The sequence below is a fragment of the Cupressus sempervirens genome, chromosome 11 (assembly GCF_028749045.1).
Source record: "Cupressus sempervirens isolate cs-2001-9-10 chromosome 11, ASM2874904v1, whole genome shotgun sequence".
NCBI lineage: Eukaryota > Viridiplantae > Streptophyta > Pinopsida > Cupressales > Cupressaceae > Cupressus > Cupressus sempervirens.
In genome coordinates this window covers 93,306,948-93,330,203 of record NC_143128.1, presented here as the reverse complement: position 1 = coordinate 93,330,203, position 23,256 = coordinate 93,306,948, and the positions used below count along the sequence as shown (strand labels likewise).

The 23,256-nt window shown below is 39.9% G+C and overlaps 1 protein-coding gene across 1 annotated transcript in view; it reads left to right on the top strand.

Annotated features, from left to right (window-relative positions):
- ABA3 (molybdenum cofactor sulfurase (LOS5) (ABA3)) overlaps window positions 1-23,256 on the top strand; it is a 219,227-nt gene that overhangs the window by 9,188 nt on the left and 186,783 nt on the right. The window contains exon 2 of the mRNA XM_089811712.1: window positions 9,193-9,291. Coding sequence (XP_089667838.1) covers window positions 9,193-9,291 — 99 coding nt within the window. The remainder of the gene's footprint in view (window positions 1-9,192; window positions 9,292-23,256) is intronic.

Sequence of the window (23,256 nt, the reverse complement as noted above, 5' to 3'; positions counted from 1 at the left end):
AGTTCATTGTTATCCGCCATTTTGAAAGTGAAAGACCTTCTCCATTTGGTTTTATCCGGTTTCGGTGGGATTCAACCCTCACTCTATTCTGTCACCTGTAACACTACGCTCAGATCTGGCAAATCGGAGCACCATCATATTGCGAATTATCATTGTGCTTAATTTGATTTATTCTCTTGTCCCGTGTAATTCCATCCATTATTTATCTGCATTAAATCTCGCTGTTTGTTCACACTATTTATTGATTTGCAATCACTCTCCGTACGTCACCTGTACAGACTCCTGCCATCCATTTCCAGCCACTACCGTATACTGTACGACATCATCTTTGTCCCCCTGCATTGCCATCACAACATGACAATTTCCATACACCCCCATTAGCTTTCCCAAATCACTACTGTACGACTACCATTACTGACTGCACGACATCTCCTATCATCCTCTGTACACTCTCTAGCGCTATTGTATGACCCTCAGCCTTGACCGTATGGCCTTCCCCTACTCCATCATACGACCTTAATATCGTACGGCCTTTGCAATTCCTCTGCCCTCCATCGTACTGTTTCAACCTTGTTACCGTACACCATTCTCACTTTCGTACGGCCACAACTTAGACACCGTACGACCAGCCCAGTTGCAATGTACGGCCCATCTGCACCAATATTGTTGCTGTCTACGGTCATCCCCAACGTCATACTTTATCCGTACCATGCCCTCTAGCTATTCGACAAGATCGGAATTAGAATTCAATGAAATCTTGTCTTCAGCGAAAATATAACATCACACAAAGTGGTTGAGGACAATTTAATGATAAAGAGAACTTATTCATTTCAATTCGTCATATCTTTATTCTTGATGGAAGACAGATAGTCATTTTGGCAACTTGTAGAGATCTGTATCTTGCCCTGGAGTTGTGTGCTTTAGTCTCCAAGACCTTTGTATCTTGCCTTGTGAAAGATCCTTGATTGATCTCTTCTGCTGATCTGCTGTAATTTTATTATTATTAAATTTGTTTTCCCTATTTATTAAAATTTTCTTGCAGAACTAGACGAAAGTTGCAGAAGAGTTTGATTTCTTTATGTTTTTGATGATTTTTCAATAAGTAATAACAAAAGTACAATAACATGAACCAGTTCTGAAAATATACTTAAATACAATCAAAGCAATTTCGTTTCAAGTAGATTTTTGAATATAAAATCTAATTTGTAACCAGATGAAGATTTACAATAATATCCAAATGATTACAACCAAGGATAAACCCAACTTGAAGGCGTAAAGGAGAAATACGAGCCTAGAAGGAAGCTACGACCAGGTTCCAACTCTCTAATGTTGCACGTGGGAAGGAATATGGTTGCCAAGTGCTGCCGTATAGTTGCAAATAAGGCTGCTAGGTGCTGCCGTACAGCTGCAAAGTGCCCACACGTGGATAGAATGCCCAAACTCCAGCTAAAAATCTGACTCAATACTACGTTCTCTAGAAGAAACAATGCACAATCTCCAAGATGCTTCTAACTGTAACAAATCCAAACCACTGTTTTGGGGGCTATGTCCCAAACAGGCAAAGCAAGTGGGGTTGGCGTCCCAAGTGCTAAAAGTTCAATTAGAGCCCAAATCACAAATCCAAGATGTAATATGTCAATAATGCCCTCGAACTTTGTCTTTTACCTCCTTATAACCCACCAAACTTAGTTCGAACCCTAAAAGTGTCTCCATGTGGCATTGGGCTATAAAATAATATATTTCTCATTTTTAAAGTGGTTAGGTATCCAAAAAATGACCTTTTTCCCAATAGAAAGAAATTCGTTCATCGAATTGCTCCGAGTCAAAAAAGAAATATTTAGAAAAGTTCAAGACCTGTCCAACGAGCTATTACACCAAGGGATATTCACCCAGATGAGGCCAAAAAACCCGTTATTACTCCAAAATGGCTACAACTTAGCCTTATTTAAATTATTAAAATGCTAACTTAGGAGAATATTTAAATATATTAAAATATTTCCCAAGTAGCGAACTGATAGCCAAAACACCTCTACAAGGTGAAACTGAACTCATCACCTCCTGTGACTGATGCCGGATAATCTGAAATAATTGACAGTCTCATCCCTCAAAATTAGGGATACTCCTAAAAAATAAGAACATCTCCGAATCTCCCGAAATTGTAACCATAGAATGATCTCGTAGAGACTCATGACTATAACCCACCTCCACCTCCTAAAATGTAGGAAACTCCTCCTACAATTAAGGAATTGCTCTCAACTGCCCTCCTACTATCTGAAACTCTAGATCCAAACACTGTATACCCTGACTAAGTCTCTAAACACCACTGCCAGCCTACGAGACTCTAATGATAGGCCAACTCTATCGTCTCTGATGTCCACTCTAGAAAGGGGACATGACACCTTGGGATCATGTATCTCAGCATTGGAAGTCCATTGTATCTTGCCTTTTGTGTACCTTAGCCTGCAAGTACAAATCAAGAGCAGTAAGCTTTCTTGGCCTTTGGCCTAAAATAAATTATAATTGATAATTTATATAGTGAGTATGTTCTTGCCATGTTTTTCCCACATTGGATTTCCATATAAAAATTGTTGTTCATGTTTTTGATGTTTGTTGATTTATCTTTGATTGATGGTTGGATAGAGATAATCAATAAGTGTTTGTAATAAAAAAGTTCAAGGATTTTCTCAAGACTAATCAACCTCCTTGTTAGTCTTGTGGCATGTTCAATAGAGTCGTACCCCCATGAAGGGTGGTTGTTGACTTTTGTGTCATGTTCAATAGAAAATTGATAATTTATATAGTGAGTATGTTCTTGCCATGTTTTTCCCACATTGGATTTCCACATAAAAATTGTTGTTCATGTTTTTCCCACATTGGATTTCCACATGTGTAGCCCTATGAAGGGTGGTTGTTGCTTGACTTGGGTATGAAGCTGAAGTGTTTGAAACTTTGGAGCTTCTTCCCAAGTTGTTGTGAAACTTAAACAAAGACATCACAGCTAATGTATTGATAAGTTTTCATTATTGTAATGAAGATTTTGAACGGGTTAACTTTCAATAAGATAAGATAAGATAATGATATTAATGTCTAACAAAAGACCAAGAAGAGGTCTATGGGACTGAAAGAATACAACAACGAGGCTGACAGTAGCAGGAGCACACAAAGGTGTTCGAAAATAAACGAAAACAACCAAAGTAATAACAACAAAGAACAGAGACAAAGAAAGCGCTAGGATTATTTCTTGGGCAAAAAGAAATCAATCACTAAATGATACACATGGCAATGTGTAGAGGCATTGTACTGTCTCTGGCCACTCATAGAGGAGTGTCGCTGGTGCAAATAACCAAAATGAGATTTGACACATCTGGAAAGCCCGTTAGATCGAATAGAGCTAGAAGGCCTTTCCACACCACGCAAAGGGGATAATGGTGTAAAAAGGCCAGTAATGAGCTGAGTAGACGAGTGCCGGTGTGGAAGTGGTGCTTGGATCGTGCTATCATGGAGCGTGGTGGCTTCACGAAGATAAAGTGCAAGACATCTCTGATCATAATAACTGGAAAAGTCATAGAGAGAGAAACACTTTTAGAACAAAGAAAAGAATCTCCCTCTGATCTCATAGTAAATAGGGCATCGAAAAAGGAGATGAGCCTCATTCTCCACCTCCCCTAAAGTATAGAGCATACAGATCCGCTCCCCACTAGCAATATGATGATTGATTTGAGCTCGAAGATGGTGAGAACCAACTCTAAAAGAACCTAAAGAGATCTACAGGGCATGAGACCACCACCGTGAAAGGTAGCTAGGACGGACAATAATCCCATCAGAAATCTTCAAAAATTGCTCTGCATAAAAGGACATCCGCGGGCATAATCCACTAGGAGGGTTAACCTAGGTAGTGGTAATGTAACATCCATAGATATCAAGACGAACATACTCATTCAACTCCTACTGAGAGGGGAGAAGATGAGTAGGAGCATCCAATGAGAACTGAAAAGGGGGGAGATGATTAATGTTAATCCCAATCGAACTCAGCAAAGAAGAAACTTGTGCATACCAACATTGTGCGTGAGAACCAGACTTAACATCCGTAGTAGAAAGAGAAGAACAATAAGCTAAATAGGAGTAATGGTCTCGGTCCCTAGCAGTATCCACAAATCCACGAAGATGATGAAGGAACCAAACCAAATAAAAAATGGCCGCAAATCTGAAAGGATGAGCACCAAACTCAGCAAAAATGACGCTGTGAGGAGTGAACATGTGACATCTGATGATGTGCCTCAAGAACAAAGTCTGAACCTGCTCAATCAAAGCCTAATTTGAGCTAAAAAGAGAAGGGCCCCAAACCATAGATCCATAAAGAACAGTCGGTCGCACAAGAGCATCTAAGAGAAATAGCTTAGATGAGGTATCCTGGAAGTGATGTTTGAAACATTGTTTCTCAAGCAAAGCAAGAGAATCCATATCCTTATTAACTCTGGGCTGAATAGCTGGTCTCATATTGAACCACGGACCGAAAACATAACCCCCAGATATGTGTAGGATGAAGTGATATTGATCTCCTGACCTTGAAAAATGAAGTGAAGATGAGAAGTCTTTCAGCAATTAAAGACCATGACCCGAGTCTTACCCAAGTTAACCACAAGTTGTCGCTGATCACAAAATAAAGCCAAGCTATCAAGAAGTCTCTATAATCTGTCTGGAGAGGAAGCAAGGAGAACCACATCATCCGCAAAAAGAAGAATAGAGATTAGAACTTGATGAAGATAACAACCATGCCCCGGGAGCGAAGACTTCAAGAGGAAGTCCTCAAGCATATATAATCCAAATAAAGTAGGAGAGAGAGGACAACCTTGCTTAACCCCAATGGTGCTATGAATCGGATCCGAGAAGACCTCAGGAGTTCGGAATCTGCCAACCATAGTGTCATACAATTTCATAATAGCAATACGTAGCATCTCAGAAATACCAATTTCCCTAAGTCTCTTAAACAAAGTCACCCTAGGAACAAAATCAAAAGCTTTCCGAAAATCAACAAAGCAACAATAGACCTTCTCCGATCTATGTTTGGCCTCCTCAATAATAGCCCGCAGTGTGAAGATATGATCCATAGTTTGATAATCCGCTCGAAAACCGGCCTACCCTCTAGCCCTACAACCATTCTTGTCGAGTTCCGCAGATAGCATAGCATTAAGAGCTGTCACATGCAGTTTGGCAAAAGTGTGCCCAATCATGATCAGAGACAGAGCCGGTCTTGTGAATGGGATAAATTAGATGTCTAGACCAGGAGGTTAGAAATCCAATGTGAATCACTCTATTAAACAAAATATAGAGATAGGGGCCTAGAACTAAGGTACTGAACTTGAAAAGCTCAGCCTGGAAACCCTCCTCATTAGCAGCTCTGCTACACTTCATGGATTTGATTGCCTCATAAATGTGAGAAGGGGTGAAAAGGCGGACAAAAGGAGGTGAAGAGGGGTGAATGGAAGGCTGCCCAGGAATGTCATAAAGAGCCATGGTGTGCAAGGTAAGGGAGCGAAAGTCGAGGGTGGAAGGTGGAGGAGAATTATGAGGGAAAAGAGTGTGCCAAAAGAGTTGGGGATTACGGATCAGCATAGAGCAAAGAGATTTACGCTTAGAAGTGGTAAAGTAACGCTTCTTACTCCGAAGAAAGCGGAGATAAGACAAGTGAAATTTGAGTCTCAAAAGTAGAGTGCATATAATGATGGAAAGATTTGCAGTCCGAATCGAACCACTGGTTCATGGGGTAGGCATTATGACGTTTTTTGTGAAGGAGCTAAGGAGGACGGTGAGGAATGGAAAGGGTGGCAGACTTAAGGATAGTCGACACAAGAAAGTCAAACATGGAGGCGACCTCGCACGAATCCGAGAAGCATGATGGGCTGAGGAGTCTCGAAAGATGAGTGGAAAAAAGCTCACAATCACCATCGAGATAACGGAAGCAAATGGGCGAGCGAGCAGTGGCAGATGAATGATGAGGCAACATGAGAGGGGAGAGGCTAAAATGAATATTGAGGAGAGCATGGTCCGCTAGAGGAAGGTGCAAAATGGTAAAATTGCGAATGCAAGGGATGAAGGAGGGACAAGCAAGAGCATAATCAACGACACTAGCACCACCACAATGAGGCCAACAAGTGAAGAACTCAAAACCAGGGAAGCAGGAGAGGCCGTTCAAGATCACAAAGCCAGAAGACTCACAAAGCCGCAACAAATGTCTACCATATACAGGTAACGGCCCAAGAACATCCTTTGAACACCTTTGAAGCCCTAAATAAGCTAGATCAATGTCAGTGGAGCATATGGAATCCGAATTGCGATCATAAAGTGGAGATTTGAAGTATTCTGGTTCTCGCATTGAAATCCCTGAGTAAAATAATACCTCCTAGAGCAGAAAACTGAGAAATAGTCTCACAAAGATCGATAAAAGGGTCTCTGTCATCAGTAGCATGAATAGCATAGTGAGAGGAAGCTGGTGGAAAGTAGCAAGCAGCCAAATAAAGATCTCTCTGACGGTGACACTTATGGTCAATGTGGACCTACATAAATCTGGCAAACGTGTTTGAGTGTACAATAGAAGTACTATTGAAAATATCATCCTTAATCAAACAAGCTACACCACCAAAATCTCGCACTCCTCCCGAAACACGAACCTCCTCTCTACAAATAGATAACCACTGAAAACTGGTAACACCTGGAAGAGGACGTACAGGACTCTCGTGAGTCTCGGTTATAACAAGAATATCAACAGATCCCACAACATCACAGAGAAGACTGGGTAATGACCATAAAGATTCATTACCATTCCAACAATTAACAAGAAGGGAGCAAGTGGGGGTCTCCCTCTTGTGTGACTGCCGGTGGGACCATCATTTTGCCTTAGGGGCCTGCCTCTCAACCCCACCGCTAGGAGGGGAATCTCTAATAACTGCTTTCAAATTTCTGATAACTGCCCATTTACCATCCCGCCTCGCATCCGCAACAATACTGTGAGCATGTTTGAGCTCTACAACCTGAGCCTTTGTGAGATCTTCATCTAAGAAGATCTTGGAAGGAAGAGAAAATAGCTTCCTCTTGGCATGGAGAGCCCGAAGCCTATCTTCAAGTGAAAAGAATCTTATAAAAAGGACATCACCGTGCCCAAACCAGCATCTATCCAACGTGATGTCAGTAGGACCAAGTTGGTCATAGAGGAAAGAGCGTCTAGTTGCGAGAGGATCATGAGTAAAGGAAAGCCCACGAACCAGCAAATTAAGCTCACGAACCCGTCTCACTCGCTCATCCTCGATCTTACCTTGTACCATTTTGTCAATATTAGCCAGAGGTTGTGAGTCTGTATAATAGTATAATAGTCCATTTCTAGTAAATAGAAAAATAATTGAACAAAATTGAAAGATCAAAGTTTGAAGATGAGTTTATTTTTCAAACCTAGATCGTGCAAATAGATTTGGTGTTAGTACCCGGGATATCAAAGTGGAGTAGTTCTTTTAAAGTTTGCAAAAGATATTAGCATAACAAATTCCATTGGAGATGTTGGTTAGCTTTTTTTAGCCTCATGGGCTATTTTGAGGGAAATATGTTTTGGAGAGTTCTATTTTTCAGATAAGTTTATTCATGAATCTCTTATCATGCAGTGATATGGACTTCTGATAGAGTTTTATCTGTTTGTCTAGTAATCTCAAGTATCAGTTTCATTGATATGTCACACGCCTCAAATTTGTTTTTAGTGGCTAGGACTAATTTGCAGTAAAGCTTGTAGACATGAAATGATGTTTTTCCTAGGATAGAGGCAGTAGTTAAATTCCTTTATTTTTTTCATGAAATTGTTTGTAAACAGAATAAATAATTGCTTTTTAACACCTGTGTTAATAGTAATTTTGAAGCCCACTTATAGTTGAAATTTCTGTTCATAGAGTAAACATCTGAAGCCGTTCATGTTGTGAGTCAAATGTTTGTAATAACTTTGCAAACTTTGTATTGTTTAAGCTATTGAATACAGTGTCCTGGCTTTATACACAATCCTTCATAATTAATTCAGTGTGAATGTGCATCTATGTGTTTGTTAAATGAAACCTATCTTGTTCTTTTTATGATTTTCAATCTTTGCGTTAAATTTAAAATCATGAATGTGTTTTAGCTGTAATAGACAGATTTTACATCCTTTTCCTACAATTACTTGTCCTATTCAATAATTTTGTCCGAGTTGCATTATCTCTAAAATCCATAGGTCCTAGTTTAAAGGTAGCTTTCCCTAATAAGTTGAAGAATAGTTTATTGTACATACTGGTCTGTTTTATGTCACATTGAAAGATGTGTGTTAAAATGTTAACAACACGCCTTATACGAACCCACTTATCCATTACATTTCCAGTCACAATTACTTTAACTATTTTTACACGTTTAATTCTAAACTTGAAAAGGATGGTAAAGGAGGAGAGTATGTATGGTTTATGATTGCTCATCCTTGCATAACCACTTTGCTTACACAAATGAAATCGATGACTTGAAGGATGAAATTTAAACAACACCTTGCTTAATGTTAAATATGACCATGTTCCACAAAATCTACATGTGACCCTAAAGGTATGTCAAGATTGTTTGATACAAAAGTTTGCCCAATGCGTCTGTATTTTCAAACAATGTGCCATTGAAATGATGTGCCAACACTTCTATCCTTGTTGTGTACAGAACTTGGAAGCATGGTGAACAATTTGGATTGTTGGCTAGTATTCTTTAGTTGTATATTTCAACAGAGTAAAAGATTAGGCACAACGTATGTTCGGTATTTTTTTCCTTCTGTTAAAATGATCAGTCACTATAGTTACTAAATATACATTCTTTTGGCTACTTATCTATTCACTGTAAACATACTATGTACTCCTGTAGTTTAGTATTATAGATTTTATGAAACATGATATTTGTTAAACATTGAAGCTTATACATTTTAATATTAAGGTTAGCTGTTTTTCTTCTGTAACCTTATTTTGTAATTTTTTTATGGATTTTTATAGGCCTTGGACATTAAATAGTATTCAGTTTATGATTAATTGTTTTATTTAATCTTTTCATTTTTATGAATCTATGATTTCAATAAAGAATCTTGGGCTTAGTGCTGTAAGTTCAAAAAATCTATTTAATTATCTTCCCTAATTTGTTTTTAATGGCTATTCTTACCAGAGGCAATCTACCTAGATCATGCTGGGGCAACCTTGTACTCAGAGTTACAGATGCAGGCCATTGTAAATGATCTTACTAATAATATTTATGGGAATCCTCGTATCCTTTTCTTCTTTTTTGTTATTGCTGCTATTACTTAATCTTGTGTGATCTAGTTAATTATTTAATTTCTTATTTGACATGTAACTTTTTTAGTTATTTGCTTCTATTGGGAAGATGATGAAGCCTACAATTGTGTGATGTACCCAATTGGACATCCTTGGGAATATTCAATTTTCTCAATGTCTGCAAGTTTAATTGATGAAAACTATCCGAGTGTAGATGCAAAACACAATTGAAATAAATTTTGATTAGCAGCATAATTATTTTAGAATACCCACTTACATCAAAGATTCAGCCTGAAACAACAAATCCAAACCAGTAATGGCTGGTATAAACTTCATAACCCTCACATACCAAAAATATTCAAGTGGGATAGCAGATCACTAGGTGATGTTATGATGAACAATGAAAGCAAACACTAGGAACCATTATAAATTCTCAGATCTGATTTATGGTAGCTGGAAATTAGAATATTATAAACCTTGTGGTTTTGTATTTCCTGATTTAATGCAATGATGTGTAGTGTCCCCAATTTTGCACCTTCCTAAGCATAAGTTATATTTCGATGTTAGCCTATTATTAGTGTTCTCTGTACGCTATGTGATGATTAGGGAGCCCTTTGAGGGCAATTGAAGGCTATTGACCTGACCAGTTTGGGATTTATTTCAGTACTCTCCATCTCTTGGCATCAGTTTATTTGTGGTTTGCCTTTCAGAGGTCTTTCAGGCTTCATTTATACACTTTTAGTAACTTTGATGTTTGGGTGCATACTTTCTATGGTTAGTCATTTTGGATTGTTAGAGGGCACCAGTCATATTCAAAAAGTTGACAGGATCAGTTGTTGGGTTGATATTTGCTATTTAATGGAGATTAATTAATTAAAGTCTAATCAAGCATTGACTTTAATATTTTTAATTAAATTAAATATCTGGAAGATTAAAGTGGGATATAAGGGGGAATTGAGCATTTAATATAGGAATGTTATAAAGAATTTAATTATTATTCCAAATGGGGTGTGAAATATCTTGTGCCTATTTTGCCTTAAAAATGTCAATTAAATCCTGGAGGAATTTTGTTAAACAATTGTCTTACAATTGTGTCTTTGAACTTCTGAATACCTAGAGCCTCAAAGAATATACTAGTTACTTTTATTGAGCTAGAAATTTTTGTCAAACACTTGCTCAACACACAAGCAAACTTGAAAGAATAAATTCCCACTCTTGTGTTCACTCAACTGGGCAATACAATTGTCACCGGTAGAAATTGTATCGGCCGACGGGTCCCTTCGGAAAGGAAATTGTGTATCAGCCGACGGGTCCCTTCGGAAAGGAAATTGTGTATCGACCGATGGGTCCCTTCGGAAAGGAAATTGTGTATCAGCCGACGGGTCCCTTCGGGAAAGTTCTTGTTATGTAGCCGACGGTAAATAGTTTGTAGCGGACATGATGTATCTGGCCGACGGATACCTTCGGGAAGGTTCGTTGGAAAGTATTTATAACCCCCTCGGGAAGCATTGTAATCATCATAGGATATCTTATGAGAAAAGCATGATGTACTGTTGGTATATGCGGATAATAATAAGAGTTCTGCTGTTTGCTGTTCGGTGTTCGTGTCTATTTTCTGTGTGTGTTGCTTAATTAATCCATACGGTAAACATTTGGCGCCGTTGCCTGATGGATCTGGCACGCAGACAGGCGGATATGAATTAGATGCCGAATCAGTTGAACAAAGACAAGAGTAAGCTGAAGGAAAAAGATGACATACGTGTTGCGTAGGAAAATTTAATTTTGTCTTAGCAGATAGAGCGTCGAAGGAGGTTTCAGAAGATTTCCGACGGAAGCAAGAGTGCGAAAGGATTGTTGAAGGAGACTCGACAACGGCTTGATTTGGTGGAAGAAGTGAGGGAGGAGTTTCTGAATTTGCATACGCCACGGGAAGCGAATCTTGACGGAAGGAGATTGACTCGCACAGCTCGGAGTGTCGAAGGAGCACGAGCGTGGAGTGACCTCTTCGTCCGAGATATCCTTCCGGAACGGACAGCTTCGGTGGACGAACCCTCTTCTTCACCAAACAGCGCGGAAGCAGAAAGCAACGCGAGTGTTCAAAACAGCGCGGGAGCTCAGAACAGCGCGGGTGCTCAAAACAGCGCGGGAGTGCAAAACAGCACAGGTACACAACAAAACCCTCAACATACAGTGATAATGGCAGGTCCGAAGGAAAAATTGCCTAAATTTGATGGTGATGAGGCAGCTGATCCCATTCGACATTGTAAAACATGTGAAACGATCTGGAGGGCGAATGGCATAACAGATACAAACGAATGGATCCGACAATTTCCCGCTACCCTACGGGGTGTTGCGACTAATTGGTTTACTGATGCTGATCCACAGAAATTAAATAGTTGGGATAATATTAAGGAGTTTATCGCAGAATTTCAACTTTTGCATGATGATAATGAAATTGTCGCAGAAATATTCAATACCAAGCAAAAGAAGAATGAAACTGTACGGGTCTTTGCCAGGAGGTTGAAGGACTTAATCAGTAAAATGGAGAATAAACCGGCAGATGGGCTACAGAAAAGATGGTTCATTGAAGGCCTTCACCCGAAGCTACGGAAGAAGATGAGGATCGTGCCACCATCGACATACATTGAAGCGTACAATAGGGCAATGAACCTCGAAAGTGACCAGAAGACAAAGAAGAAGAAGAAGAACAGCTCGTCCGATTCAGATGACGATGCATCCTCAGGAGATGATAGCAGCGATGACGAAGGAAGCAACAAGAAGGTTCATGCCCTCCACAAGGACATGATGCAGATGATGAAGGAATTCAAAAACATGAACAAGGAAACTAAGGGCAATGACCTATGGTGCATGGAATGTAAGAAAGAAGGCCATACGAAGGGATCTTGCCTGAAAGATCAATTTTGTGAAATCTGTCAGATCTTGGGACACTCGGTAAAAGAATGCCCTTTCAATTTAAAAACAAGGACACCGTAGCAAGTGTTCCTGTCACAGGAGGCATCCCCGTCAGGAGGGAACGGGAACACCAGTTCGGAAGGTGCCACATCAGGCAGATATAGAAATAATCGGCGCGCTCCAAACAACAATAGCAATAACAACAATGGTGGCAACAACAACAATGGCGAAAGGAGTCGAATCCAGTACGATGCGAATGGTCGGCCAATTGTTCAATGCCGCGCATGCAATTTGTGGGGTCACTTCGCCCGAGAGTGCACAACGACGAACACACCGAAGTTGCTATGCAGATGGTGTGGACCGGGTGATCATGAAGATGCTAGGTGTCCGAAGTCGGGAGTAAACTTAATCACCGTCAGGACGGACGAAGAAGAGGTTTTGGCCATCACACGGAAGCAAGCGAAAGTGTACCCCGACCCGGCGGAAGAAAAGAAGAGACTGGAAGAAGCACGGGTAGAGATCCAGAAAGCAACACAGGCAGAAACGACACACCTGAAGGACACGCCGAGTACTTCCGTACGGAACTGCGCAGAACAGAACATTGTCTGGAAAATTTTGCAAGCCGAGATACCTGTCAGGATAAGTGATCTGTTGCTCACTATGCCTCAGCTCCGATCGGCACTCACAAACATTGTTCCTGCTGCTCAATTACGAGGAGAACATGGAAGCAGGAAACTGGAGCAAGTACAGTGGACAAAAAGGAGAAGGAAAGTGGCGCAAGTGCAGAAGATCCGATGCTGTTAGCCCTCTCATCCGGACGCCATCCAACAATCGTCGAAATGGGAATTCTCGTGATTGTGTTGATGGAAACAATTGTGGACGGAGGGTCTAGTGTCAATGTGTTGCCTGAAGACACTTGGAAAAAGTTGGGATAGCCGACATTATGGCCGCCTACATTCCAGCTGCTAACGGACGATCAACATGGAATCAAGCCATTGGGAGTCCTGACAGCACAACCAGTGATGATTGGAACACAGCCATTCCTGTTGGACTTTGTCGTAATCCCACTGAAACGGAGAGGATATGATGCCATTCTGGGTCGGGGGTGGCTGATACGAGCCAAGGCAAATCACGATTGGAAGAAAAATACTTTATCACTCGAAAGCAAAGGCCGGAAGTATGTCATTGATCTGCACACTCAGATGGTTGGAGAAGAAGCTCTCTCATCGGATTCTGAAGGAGAAGACGATGAGAGAAGGCAAATTATGGAACCCGATCAGGAGGGAGTCCTACGATTGGAAGGAGATGACGATCTGGATTCAGTAAATGGTCTTTACCACTGGCAGATAGAGGATTACGAGCTTTTTCCAAGTTGTAATATGCTAAAGATCGACAAAGGTAAGAAGGAAGAAGGAAATGAATGTCCGAAGGAACAGAGAAAAGCCGAAGGAGGAAATGAATGTCCGAAGGAACACAGAGAAGCTGACGGAGGAAATGAATGTCCGAAGGAACACAGAGAAGCCGAAGGAGGAAATAAATGTCCGAAAGAACACAGAGAAGCCGAAGGAAGAAATGAATGTCCGAAGCAACACAGAGAAGCCGAAAAAGAAAACGCGGATATGACTGAAGCTGAAGGACAGAACATACAGTACGAACCCAAAAGAAGTTTCTACTGTACGACTGCACAGGAAGAAAGTATTACGTCGAACCATAGATATAGCAGAAAGGTACCGATGGCAAGGAAAACACACGATACGGTTTGCACAAGCAACAAAGAGGAAGGGTTTAATAAAAGTTGCAGCAGTATGGAGTGGACGTGTTATTCACAGCCAGAAGGGGCAACTGATGGAGTCCATGCTACGGAGCTTCGGGAACAAACTGGGCAATATGGAGATGACACAGAACAGGCGTAGCAGGTTTCAACTCGGACAGTGGGTGTTGAAGTACAACGATCGGAATGAGATCAACCTAGGCAAGTTCAAGGTTAAGGGGGTCGGGCCGTATCAGATTTGGGAAGTAGGGGACAATGGAGCAATCAAATTATGGACTTTGGATGGACACGAAGTGCCTCAGGTGGTGAATGGGTCGAAGTTGAAAATATATCACGAGCGGAAGACTTCTGCGTTAGGAAATGGCCTTCGGGAGACCCCTTCGTCACTGCAGACCAACGGTGACGACGGTCGAAGGGAAAACTGACTGTTTTTAAAAAAAGAAAAAAGAAAAAAAGTACCGTACGGTTTTCCATTGTTAAGGTACGGATTTCATTAGTACCGTACGGTTTTCCATTGGTAAGGTACGAATTTCATAGTACCGTACGGTTTTCCATTGGTGAGGTACGGATTTCATAGTACCGTATGATTTTTCATTGCTCGGGTACGGATTTCATTGCCAGGGTACAGATTTCATTGCCACCGTACGGATTTCATTGCCAAGTACGGTTTTTAAAGACAATGTACGGATTTCATGTTTATAGTACGGTTTTCAAAGCCAACGTACGGATTTCATGTTGCAGTACGGTTTTTAAAGACAATGTACGGATTTCATGCTTGCAGTACAGATTTTAAAGACAATGTACGGTTCCCATCTTCAAAGTTGGTGTACGGTTTTGTTCTGGTACGGTTTTTTCTTGCACCGTATGATTTTAACATCTGAAGAATGGTGTACGATTTTGTAGTGCGGTTTGTGTAGTACGATTTTTTGCAATACGGTTTTTGCAGTGCGGCTTTTTTCAGATAAGGTACGGGTTTCAAATTTGAAGTACGGTTTTAAGGCAATGTACGGTTTCCACTTTCAAAGTTGCTCTGTGCCTCAGAAGATTAACGTACGGTTTCTGGAACCAAAATTTGTTAATTTTCATTGTACGGATTTTTCAAGATTGGGTGGAATATTGCTGTACGGATTTTACAAGAGGATTGGAATTCAAATTGTATCAAGTTCGAAGCCGTACGGATTTCATCACAGAAGGGTGACAGGAGGTTTTCTTTTAAAAAAAAAAAAAAAAAACAAACGACGACAGAATCAAGTTGCTCAGAATGAGTATCAGATGATGCCACAGGGAAGGGGAAGCATCAGCTATTGCCAGAAAGAGTGTAGAATGAGCAGAAAATGACAGAAATGGTGTGTTCCGTGCATTTTTGTGTGGGTTTCAAAGTGCTAATTTGGTCTTGCTGCCCCTCGACCCCGTCGGGGGCGTTGCTGGACCCCCAGTCGTTACGGATAACAGTCATGGGAGTCTGACCAGTTCAGAAGACTTGGAGCTGCTGCAGGCATGGAGTGTCTGTGTATCAGAGGCACTGAGAGTAGGTGTTGGCCGTGAGGTTGTCTTGTTGGATGCGTAGAGAGCTCGGGAGGAGCTGATCATCCGAGGCAGTGCAGCGACACTTGGCTCAGGGTACCGAGGAGTTGGAAGCAGAGAAAGCAGCACAGGTGGCTATCAAGGTCAGCTTGAGTAGTCAGTATTGTGTTAGCAAAGGCTATAGATGCAACGGGATGAATGTGAAAGTGATATTGTTGTATTAGTTGTTTGAGTTTTGTTCTGTAGTCGTTAGGAGACGACTTTTCTTTTTGGGGGGGATGATGTCACCGGTAGAAATTGTATCAGCCGACGGGTCCCTTCGGAAAGGAAATTGTGTATCAGCCGACGAGTCCCTTCGGAAAGTTCTTGTTATGTAGCCGAGGGTAAATAGTTTGTAGCGGACATGATGTATCTGGCCGACGGATACCTTCGGGAAGGTTCGTCGGAAAGTATTTATAACCCCCTCGGGAAGCATTGTAATCATCATAGTATATCTTATGAGAAAAGCATGATGTACTGTTGGTATATGCGAATAATAATAAGAGTTCTGCTGTTTGCTGTTCGGTGTTCGTGTCTATTTTCTGTGTGTGGCGCTTAATTAATCCATACGGTAAACAAAAATCTTTGATTTCATCATCAACATTTAGACAAGCAGGTTGGTACATATTAAATTGAAAATACAGCAATCTTAAACAAAACAAATAGCTAAACAGTGTGCAAGCAAAACCTGATCTGTTCAATCCTTATCATCCCACTTGGAACTATGACGAACACTTGGGACATTTTCTATTAAGTGAAGAAGCAACAGCTGTAACAGAACTTATCTCTCAGAGTCAAGCACCTAATAAATGAAAGTACAACTGCTTCAACATAGTCATTCTACTCTGTAAATGGAACCATACCAGGCAGTAGTGAGCAAAATTCAGCAACCTGGAACTGCTCAACACTGATTTTACAATTCATTATATGCTTGATGCAGTCCACCCATACTGGTGTCAGTAGTGAATTTCAGCCCTCTAGATTTTAATCAACTTGCAGCGTTTCCAATCTGCAAGAAGTCTGATCTGCAACTGTAACATTTGTTCTTCTTGGAGATGACTGAAACAATGGTTAGTCCTCCCAATTTGAAACCCTAAAGAGTTTCCCTGCCCTTCTATATTGAAAATACTATGTAACAACTCCTTGCAGATGTACGACCCAACTGGGAGTGGTTACATAATAAATGATAGCGGTTGTTTCCAGATCTGTATAAAGAATCCTATCTAGCATCCACAACCTGCAAATCTCTTACAATTTTATACTACCTGTTGCTCTCAAAGCTGAAGTATTAATGAATTCCCAATCTTTAGATAAGTTGGAGGACTGTCAAGCTTCTTTTCTTCAAGAGGTTTTGTTCTTCAAAATAATTTCGTTCCAATTTTGAAAGTCAGAGCACTGCCTTGAATCTGTGATGAAAACAATAACCTTGGATATGTCAAGATGAGCTTCCAAGACACTTTTATTTCCAGCCCTAGCCCTAATTTTGAATTAGGTTTTCATTTGCCCTTTAAATAAGAAAATAGTTTTATTTTATTGCTTTATTAAAAAAAGATAATATTATTACCTTTTTATTATTTGGTTTGGTTCTTACAACGCCTGTGGTTTTACAAACTCCTCAGAGGGACGCCACAGATACTCCTACCTTGCTGCTCCTCTGAGGGTATTGCTTGCTCGGACCCCATGGGGAGGTTTTGTTGTTGGTTTTCTCAGGTCTCAATTCTTTAGAGATCTGTTGGGATTGACATCAATTGCCTTCCTCCTTTCTAGTGTTCATTGGATGCTTTTGGTCATCTGTTACCTCCTTGCTAAGACACGATCATTGTTTGCCCTTCCTATCTATCCCATACTTTGTCCTATGCGCTCTGTATCTCTCTTGGCTCCTTCAAAGTGGCTTTGCATGGACTCCGCATTCAGTCTGACCATCATTTGCTGAGGGACGACAAGTTTTGCTAGCTTTGTGATGTGGGGGTTGTGGAAACTAAGATCCATTTCATTTTTTGCATCCCCATTTACTACGAGATCAAAGAGAGATTCGATTGATTGTTGAAAGAGACTCAATCTCTCCCCTCCTTTTTCAGATACACAAACCAAAGGTGCCTTGCTCTCTATCTTTAGGAAGCCTTGAGGCTTTGGGTCCACTTTTTACAACAACATTCCCACACGAGACTGTACCCAAATCAACTCATCATCTCTTTATTCATGGTTGTCTCCTCAGCACAGGGGACCAAATGGCCTTGTGATCCCTCTTTGGGGACCCTTCGGGCTATGCATCCTCGCAAATCCTCCACACGGATGCAACCTTCTTCCTCACCTTCGTCCAGAGCTTCTCAATGACAACTTGGGGTCTCTCCTTGTCTTAAGGCCTATCCTTAGGTTTTGGATTTCTTTCTCCATTGCTTGGGGCTGCTAGTGGGGCAACTCAATTGCTTTTAGGTTCCTTAATTAAAGAGATCAAATTGCCACAATCCATTGTAGAAATATATTGATATGTTTCTAGATTCGATTGTGTAAAGATTTTTACCATCAACGTTTCGAATCACACTACGTGATCCATCATCATGATGAAAGAGAGCAAGAGAAGCCAAAGAAAGTTTCGGTTCCTTGTTTTTTGTTTTTATTTTTCTATTCCTTTCCCTTTACACCGTTTGGTGCTCTTGCTGTTGGCTTTCCTTTGGCCAGGCTTTCGTAGTCCCTTAGACCCGTTTGTTGGTCTCTTGTTGGATATTAATAAATTCATCTTATCTTTATTAATTAATTATTTTATTATAAAGTTAATATAATATTTTTATTATAACCTAAACTTAGGAAATAATAAATCATTTTCTTATTTATTAACAGAATGCAATCTAGGGCTCAAGCCCAAATTCTTTCTAATCCTTGATATTATTTGAACCCTATAGGCAAATTGGAACCTCACTCAATTACTAAATGAAACTGCTCAAGAAATCCCATAGTGAATCCCCTTATCAACCTGATGGCCTACAGGAACTTAGGTGATAGGCCAACCATCAATTCATCTCCTGACTCCTAGAAAGGAGACACTATAGTCCTCCCTTTTGAGAAATTTCTTTCGCACAAGCAATGCATCACTATACCACTACAATTCCAAACATATCGTATACAGAACATTGACTACTCTTGCTACTTCACTTTGATATAAATGCCATGTAATCTCAATACTTGGAGTAGTTGACCAAGGCTCTGAAGTGTTGGGGCAACAATGAAACCATTGCCCATATCATCTCTATAGAGTAACCGTTCATAAATGCAAGTCATCCCAATAATGTGAAAATGAACTCCCTCTTGCCATACAGTCCATACATATGGCCACCGTGTCTTTCTATCATAAACTAGACTAACAATCAACATGACATCAAATGTGTTCTCCAAACATTACCAAACCTAGGAAAGCATCCCATAGTCCGACTCTATCAAATAGATAACTATCTCAGTGTGCTCATTGTTGTTGGGTAATTAATTGTTGTTAGTACTTCTTAGGTAGTTGGGAATGATCCTGATGGTTGACGCATCTCGTCGACCTTTATAGATGTCGTGTACTTGCTCCCAGTGGATCATTATGGCTATTGGCATTGTCGTGTTGCTATTGCTGTCATATATTGTAAAGCATTTGATGGAATTAATAAAGAAACAATTGTAAGTTCTCTAATATACTGTACTCTGTTACATTTTTTATTATTCTCGTATGCATTAAACTAGTTACCCTACAAGGAAAACATGTGGCGTTGTTGCCAATACAAATTTGAGTGATGGAGAGTTACATGGTGAATGTAGCATAATGGGCCACTTGGTGGATGGGTGTGTCGGCAATAGTAATGAAAACAAAGAAAGGTTTCAAGAACAGTTTGAAGGTCAAAGGGCATTAGCGATGGACTTTGCATCCATTATGCAAGTATCAATTGAAGCCCACCTACGAAGGGAAGCCACACTAGAGGAAGTGTTAGCATGAATGCTGAAGATATAACTATGGGGGAGTACTCTAGCATTGTTGAGAGACAGCACGACTGTGTGTTGCATTCATGACTATGTTTGTCATTGATGTCAGCATAAATGAAGATTGATAGAGCAACAAATAGAGAACAAGATCATACAGATTGAGTATTGATGATGAGGTCAAGCGCGGTTGAGGATATGTTCTACAGTGTGTCCTAGTGACGTGGACAAGTGCATGTGTAGAAAGTCAAAGACATTTGAGAGTTATTTGTGATTTGTTGAAGATAATGTGCAGAAAGAATACCTGAGAAATGGATTTTGGTGTTTGGATTGTATCTCCTTACATGAATAGAATCTGGGTGAGCAAAGTTAGATAGAGACAGTAGACAGGCCGATGATGACATCAACGAGTGCACAAGTTTCAAGGTCACACGTGTGAAAAGTTGTGAAGACTGTGAGTTGACAGTGTTTTGTAATTATGAAAAGATGTAATGAATTATATTAGCTTAACGAGGTCCTATTGTAGTTAATTGGGAAAGCCTCAAGGCTGACTCAATGAATTATTTTGAGGACATGGTATAAAGGAAAGTTATTTTCCTTGTGATGAAAGATGTAAGTGTGAACCATGGAAGTAATATGCGAAGATTGGTAAATGTGAGTAAGCAATCAAAGGGATCATTGTGATGCGAAGTTGGAGATATGGTATTGAGATTTGAGAAGTATTTGGTGCGGTATTGGCATGGTAAGAGGACATAGCAAGAGTTCGAGTTGCTGAGATTAGTTGCATTTCTATTATTCGGAAATTATCAGTTGAACAGTGAGTTCGATGGTCTTGCCCTTGAAGCTATTTGGATAGTGGATCCTTTTGCCTTCTACAACTCCTAACAAGGTTGGAATCTCCTAATAGGGACTGATATGTACTGAATGTATTTCATTGACTCCTAACAGGGTCCATCCTCTTACAAGGAACTTATATTAGTACATCATTTTGTGGTACCATTCCCATTGAGGTTTTCACTCCGATCAAGGGTTTCCCTAGTTAACATATTTGTTGTTATTGTGTACGTATATCTTCCTATGGTTGCTGATTATATTAAGGTTTAATAAGGTTGCTAACAGTTATATTGATCTGATAATTGATTCACCGTCCCCACCCCCCCTCTTAGTTATCTTGGTGGACTTAACAATTGGTATGATGGAGTTAGTTATGACAGTTGGAAAGAGGAAGATGAGAAGCGAGATGAAGATATGAAATTTTTTGTCTGTTGGACATGTAAAGAATTTGGTCATTTTTCATTCAATTGTCCTAAAAGAGTAAAGAAGCCCAAAAATCTTTTTAAGTCAAGGATGCCTAAGGATTGCCTTTTTGATGATGAGATATTTTATGTAAGATTAAAAAAATTCTTGAATTCTTGAATGATAGTGATGATGAAGACGATGAACTTGGATTGGATAAGAGGAAGCAATAGAAGAGACAACTTTAGTAACTATTGTTGATGATTATAATTTTGATGATGAAGAAGCTACTCCTAAGCCTATCCAAGAAAATGTTGAGACTTTCTATAAGTCTGACAATGATTTGTAGAATGACATTCAAATTGTGGAACGTAGAGAAAAACCAAGATCTGAACCTAGGGAAGTACCTAGAGTTGCCTTATGAAGTCCCATATGCAATTTTTGCCTTATGAAGTCATGTACGAAATTTTCGCTCTAGCCCTTTTGCATGTTGTTTTCTTTGTCACTTTATTTTCTATCTTTCCAACAACATTCCATAGTATGCTTCAAGTAGTTGTGTGCTTTAGGTAGTCTGGTCGTGTGCTCAAGGTAGTATTCCTTAGTGCTTTGGGTAGTCAATGCTTCAGGTAGTTCTCCCTCAGGGCTTTGATTACACTTTCCAATGCTTCAGGTAGTCTTCCTCAATACATCGGGTAGTCTTCCTCAATGCTTCAAGTAGCCAATGCTTCAGGTAATTCTCCCTTAGTGCTTTGGGTACTCTGTCTTTATGCTTTAGTTACTGTTCCTCAATGCTTCAGGTACTCTTTTTTAATGCTTCAATAGTCTTCTTCAATGCTTCGGGTAGCCAATGCTTCAGGTAGTTCTCCCTTAGTGCTTTAGGTAGTCTTTCTTTATTCTTCAGGTAGTCTTCTTCAGTGCTTTGGGTAGTCCTTTTCAATGCTTTGGTAGTCTTCCGCAATGCCTCAAGTAGCCAGTGCTTCACGTAGTTCTCCCTTAGTGCTTCGGGTAGACTTTCTTTATGCTTCAGGTAGTCTTCCTCAGTGCTTCGAGTAGTCCTTTTCAATGCTTCAATAGTCTTCCTCAATGCTTCGGGTAGCCAGTGCTTCAAGTAGTTCTCCCTTAGTGCTTCGGGTAGTCTTTCTTTATGCTTTAGGTAGTCTGTACGGTTTAGATCAGAAAGACAATATGACCTTACGACTTCAGAGTGATGAGAGGTGTTTGTACGACTGGTTGGAGATGGCCGTGTAGTATGGAGCAAGATGGTTGTACGGTTTATGTGCAACACAGGCAGCCGTACGGTATTGATTGAGGTATATGTACGGTTTGAAATGTAGCTGTACGGTGAAGTTTGGGAGTTGTGCGGATGGGTACGGAAGTCATAGAGAGCCGTTGGGGTGTTGGGTTGAGCTGCACTTTGAGATGCTAGAACAAAGTGAAGATATTTTCTAGAAATGCCAATTAATGCTAGTACAAATATTGAAATTCAATCATAGATATATAGATATATGTATTTGCAAACAAAGATGGTGGATAGAATTGCCAGATCCGAGCAAGTTATATAAACGGAGCAGGGTGAGGGTTGAATCCCACCGAAACCGGATTAGCCAAGTAGGAAAGATCTTTTACTTCCGATATGGTGAACAATACTGAACTCCAATAGGAATTTGTAGTACAAAGAAATAATCCAAATCACATGACAACTACTACCTACATGTCGTGCTTAAATACCCTTCGAAGTAACTCTCAATGGTTTAAAAGATAGCCAACGACAACTCCTATGGAGACAATTGAAATAAAAGTGTCTGAGATATACTAAATCAATTGAAATCACAAATACAAATATTATTAACTTGGGCCCCATATTAATTAATTAAAGTAACTAATTAAAGGTCCTTTTATTATATTATTTAGATTTTGGGACCAATTAATTAATTAAAGTAAATTATTACATTAAAATTTGGGGACATGATAGACTGATATGTATTGAATTTATTTCACTGACTACTAACAGGTTTCATCCTCTTACAAGGAACTTATATATTAATACATCATTTTGTGGGTACCATCCCTACTGAAGTTTTCCCTCTGATCAAATGTTTCCCTAGTTAATGTATTTGGTCTTATTGTGTATGTGTATCTTCCTATGGTTGCTGATTATATTGATCACATGTTTTTAAGGTTTAATAAAGTTGGTAAAAGTTATATTGATCTAATAACTGATTCACCCCCGAGTCTCAGTTATCTTGGTGGACTTTTTAACAATTGGTTTTAAAGCATTATGTCCTTGAAGGAAAAACTTAACAACTTAGGGAGACCAATGGTGGGTGATTTCATAAAAGAAAGTCGTAAGTTTGATGGAGTTAATTATGATAGTTGGAAAGAGGAAGATGAGAAGTGAGATGAAGGTAGGGATTTTTTTGTTTGTTGGACATGTAAAGAATTTGGTCATTTTTCATTCAAATGTCCTAAAAGAGTAAAGAAGTCCATATAGCCTTTTAAGTCAAGAATGCCTAAGGATTGCCT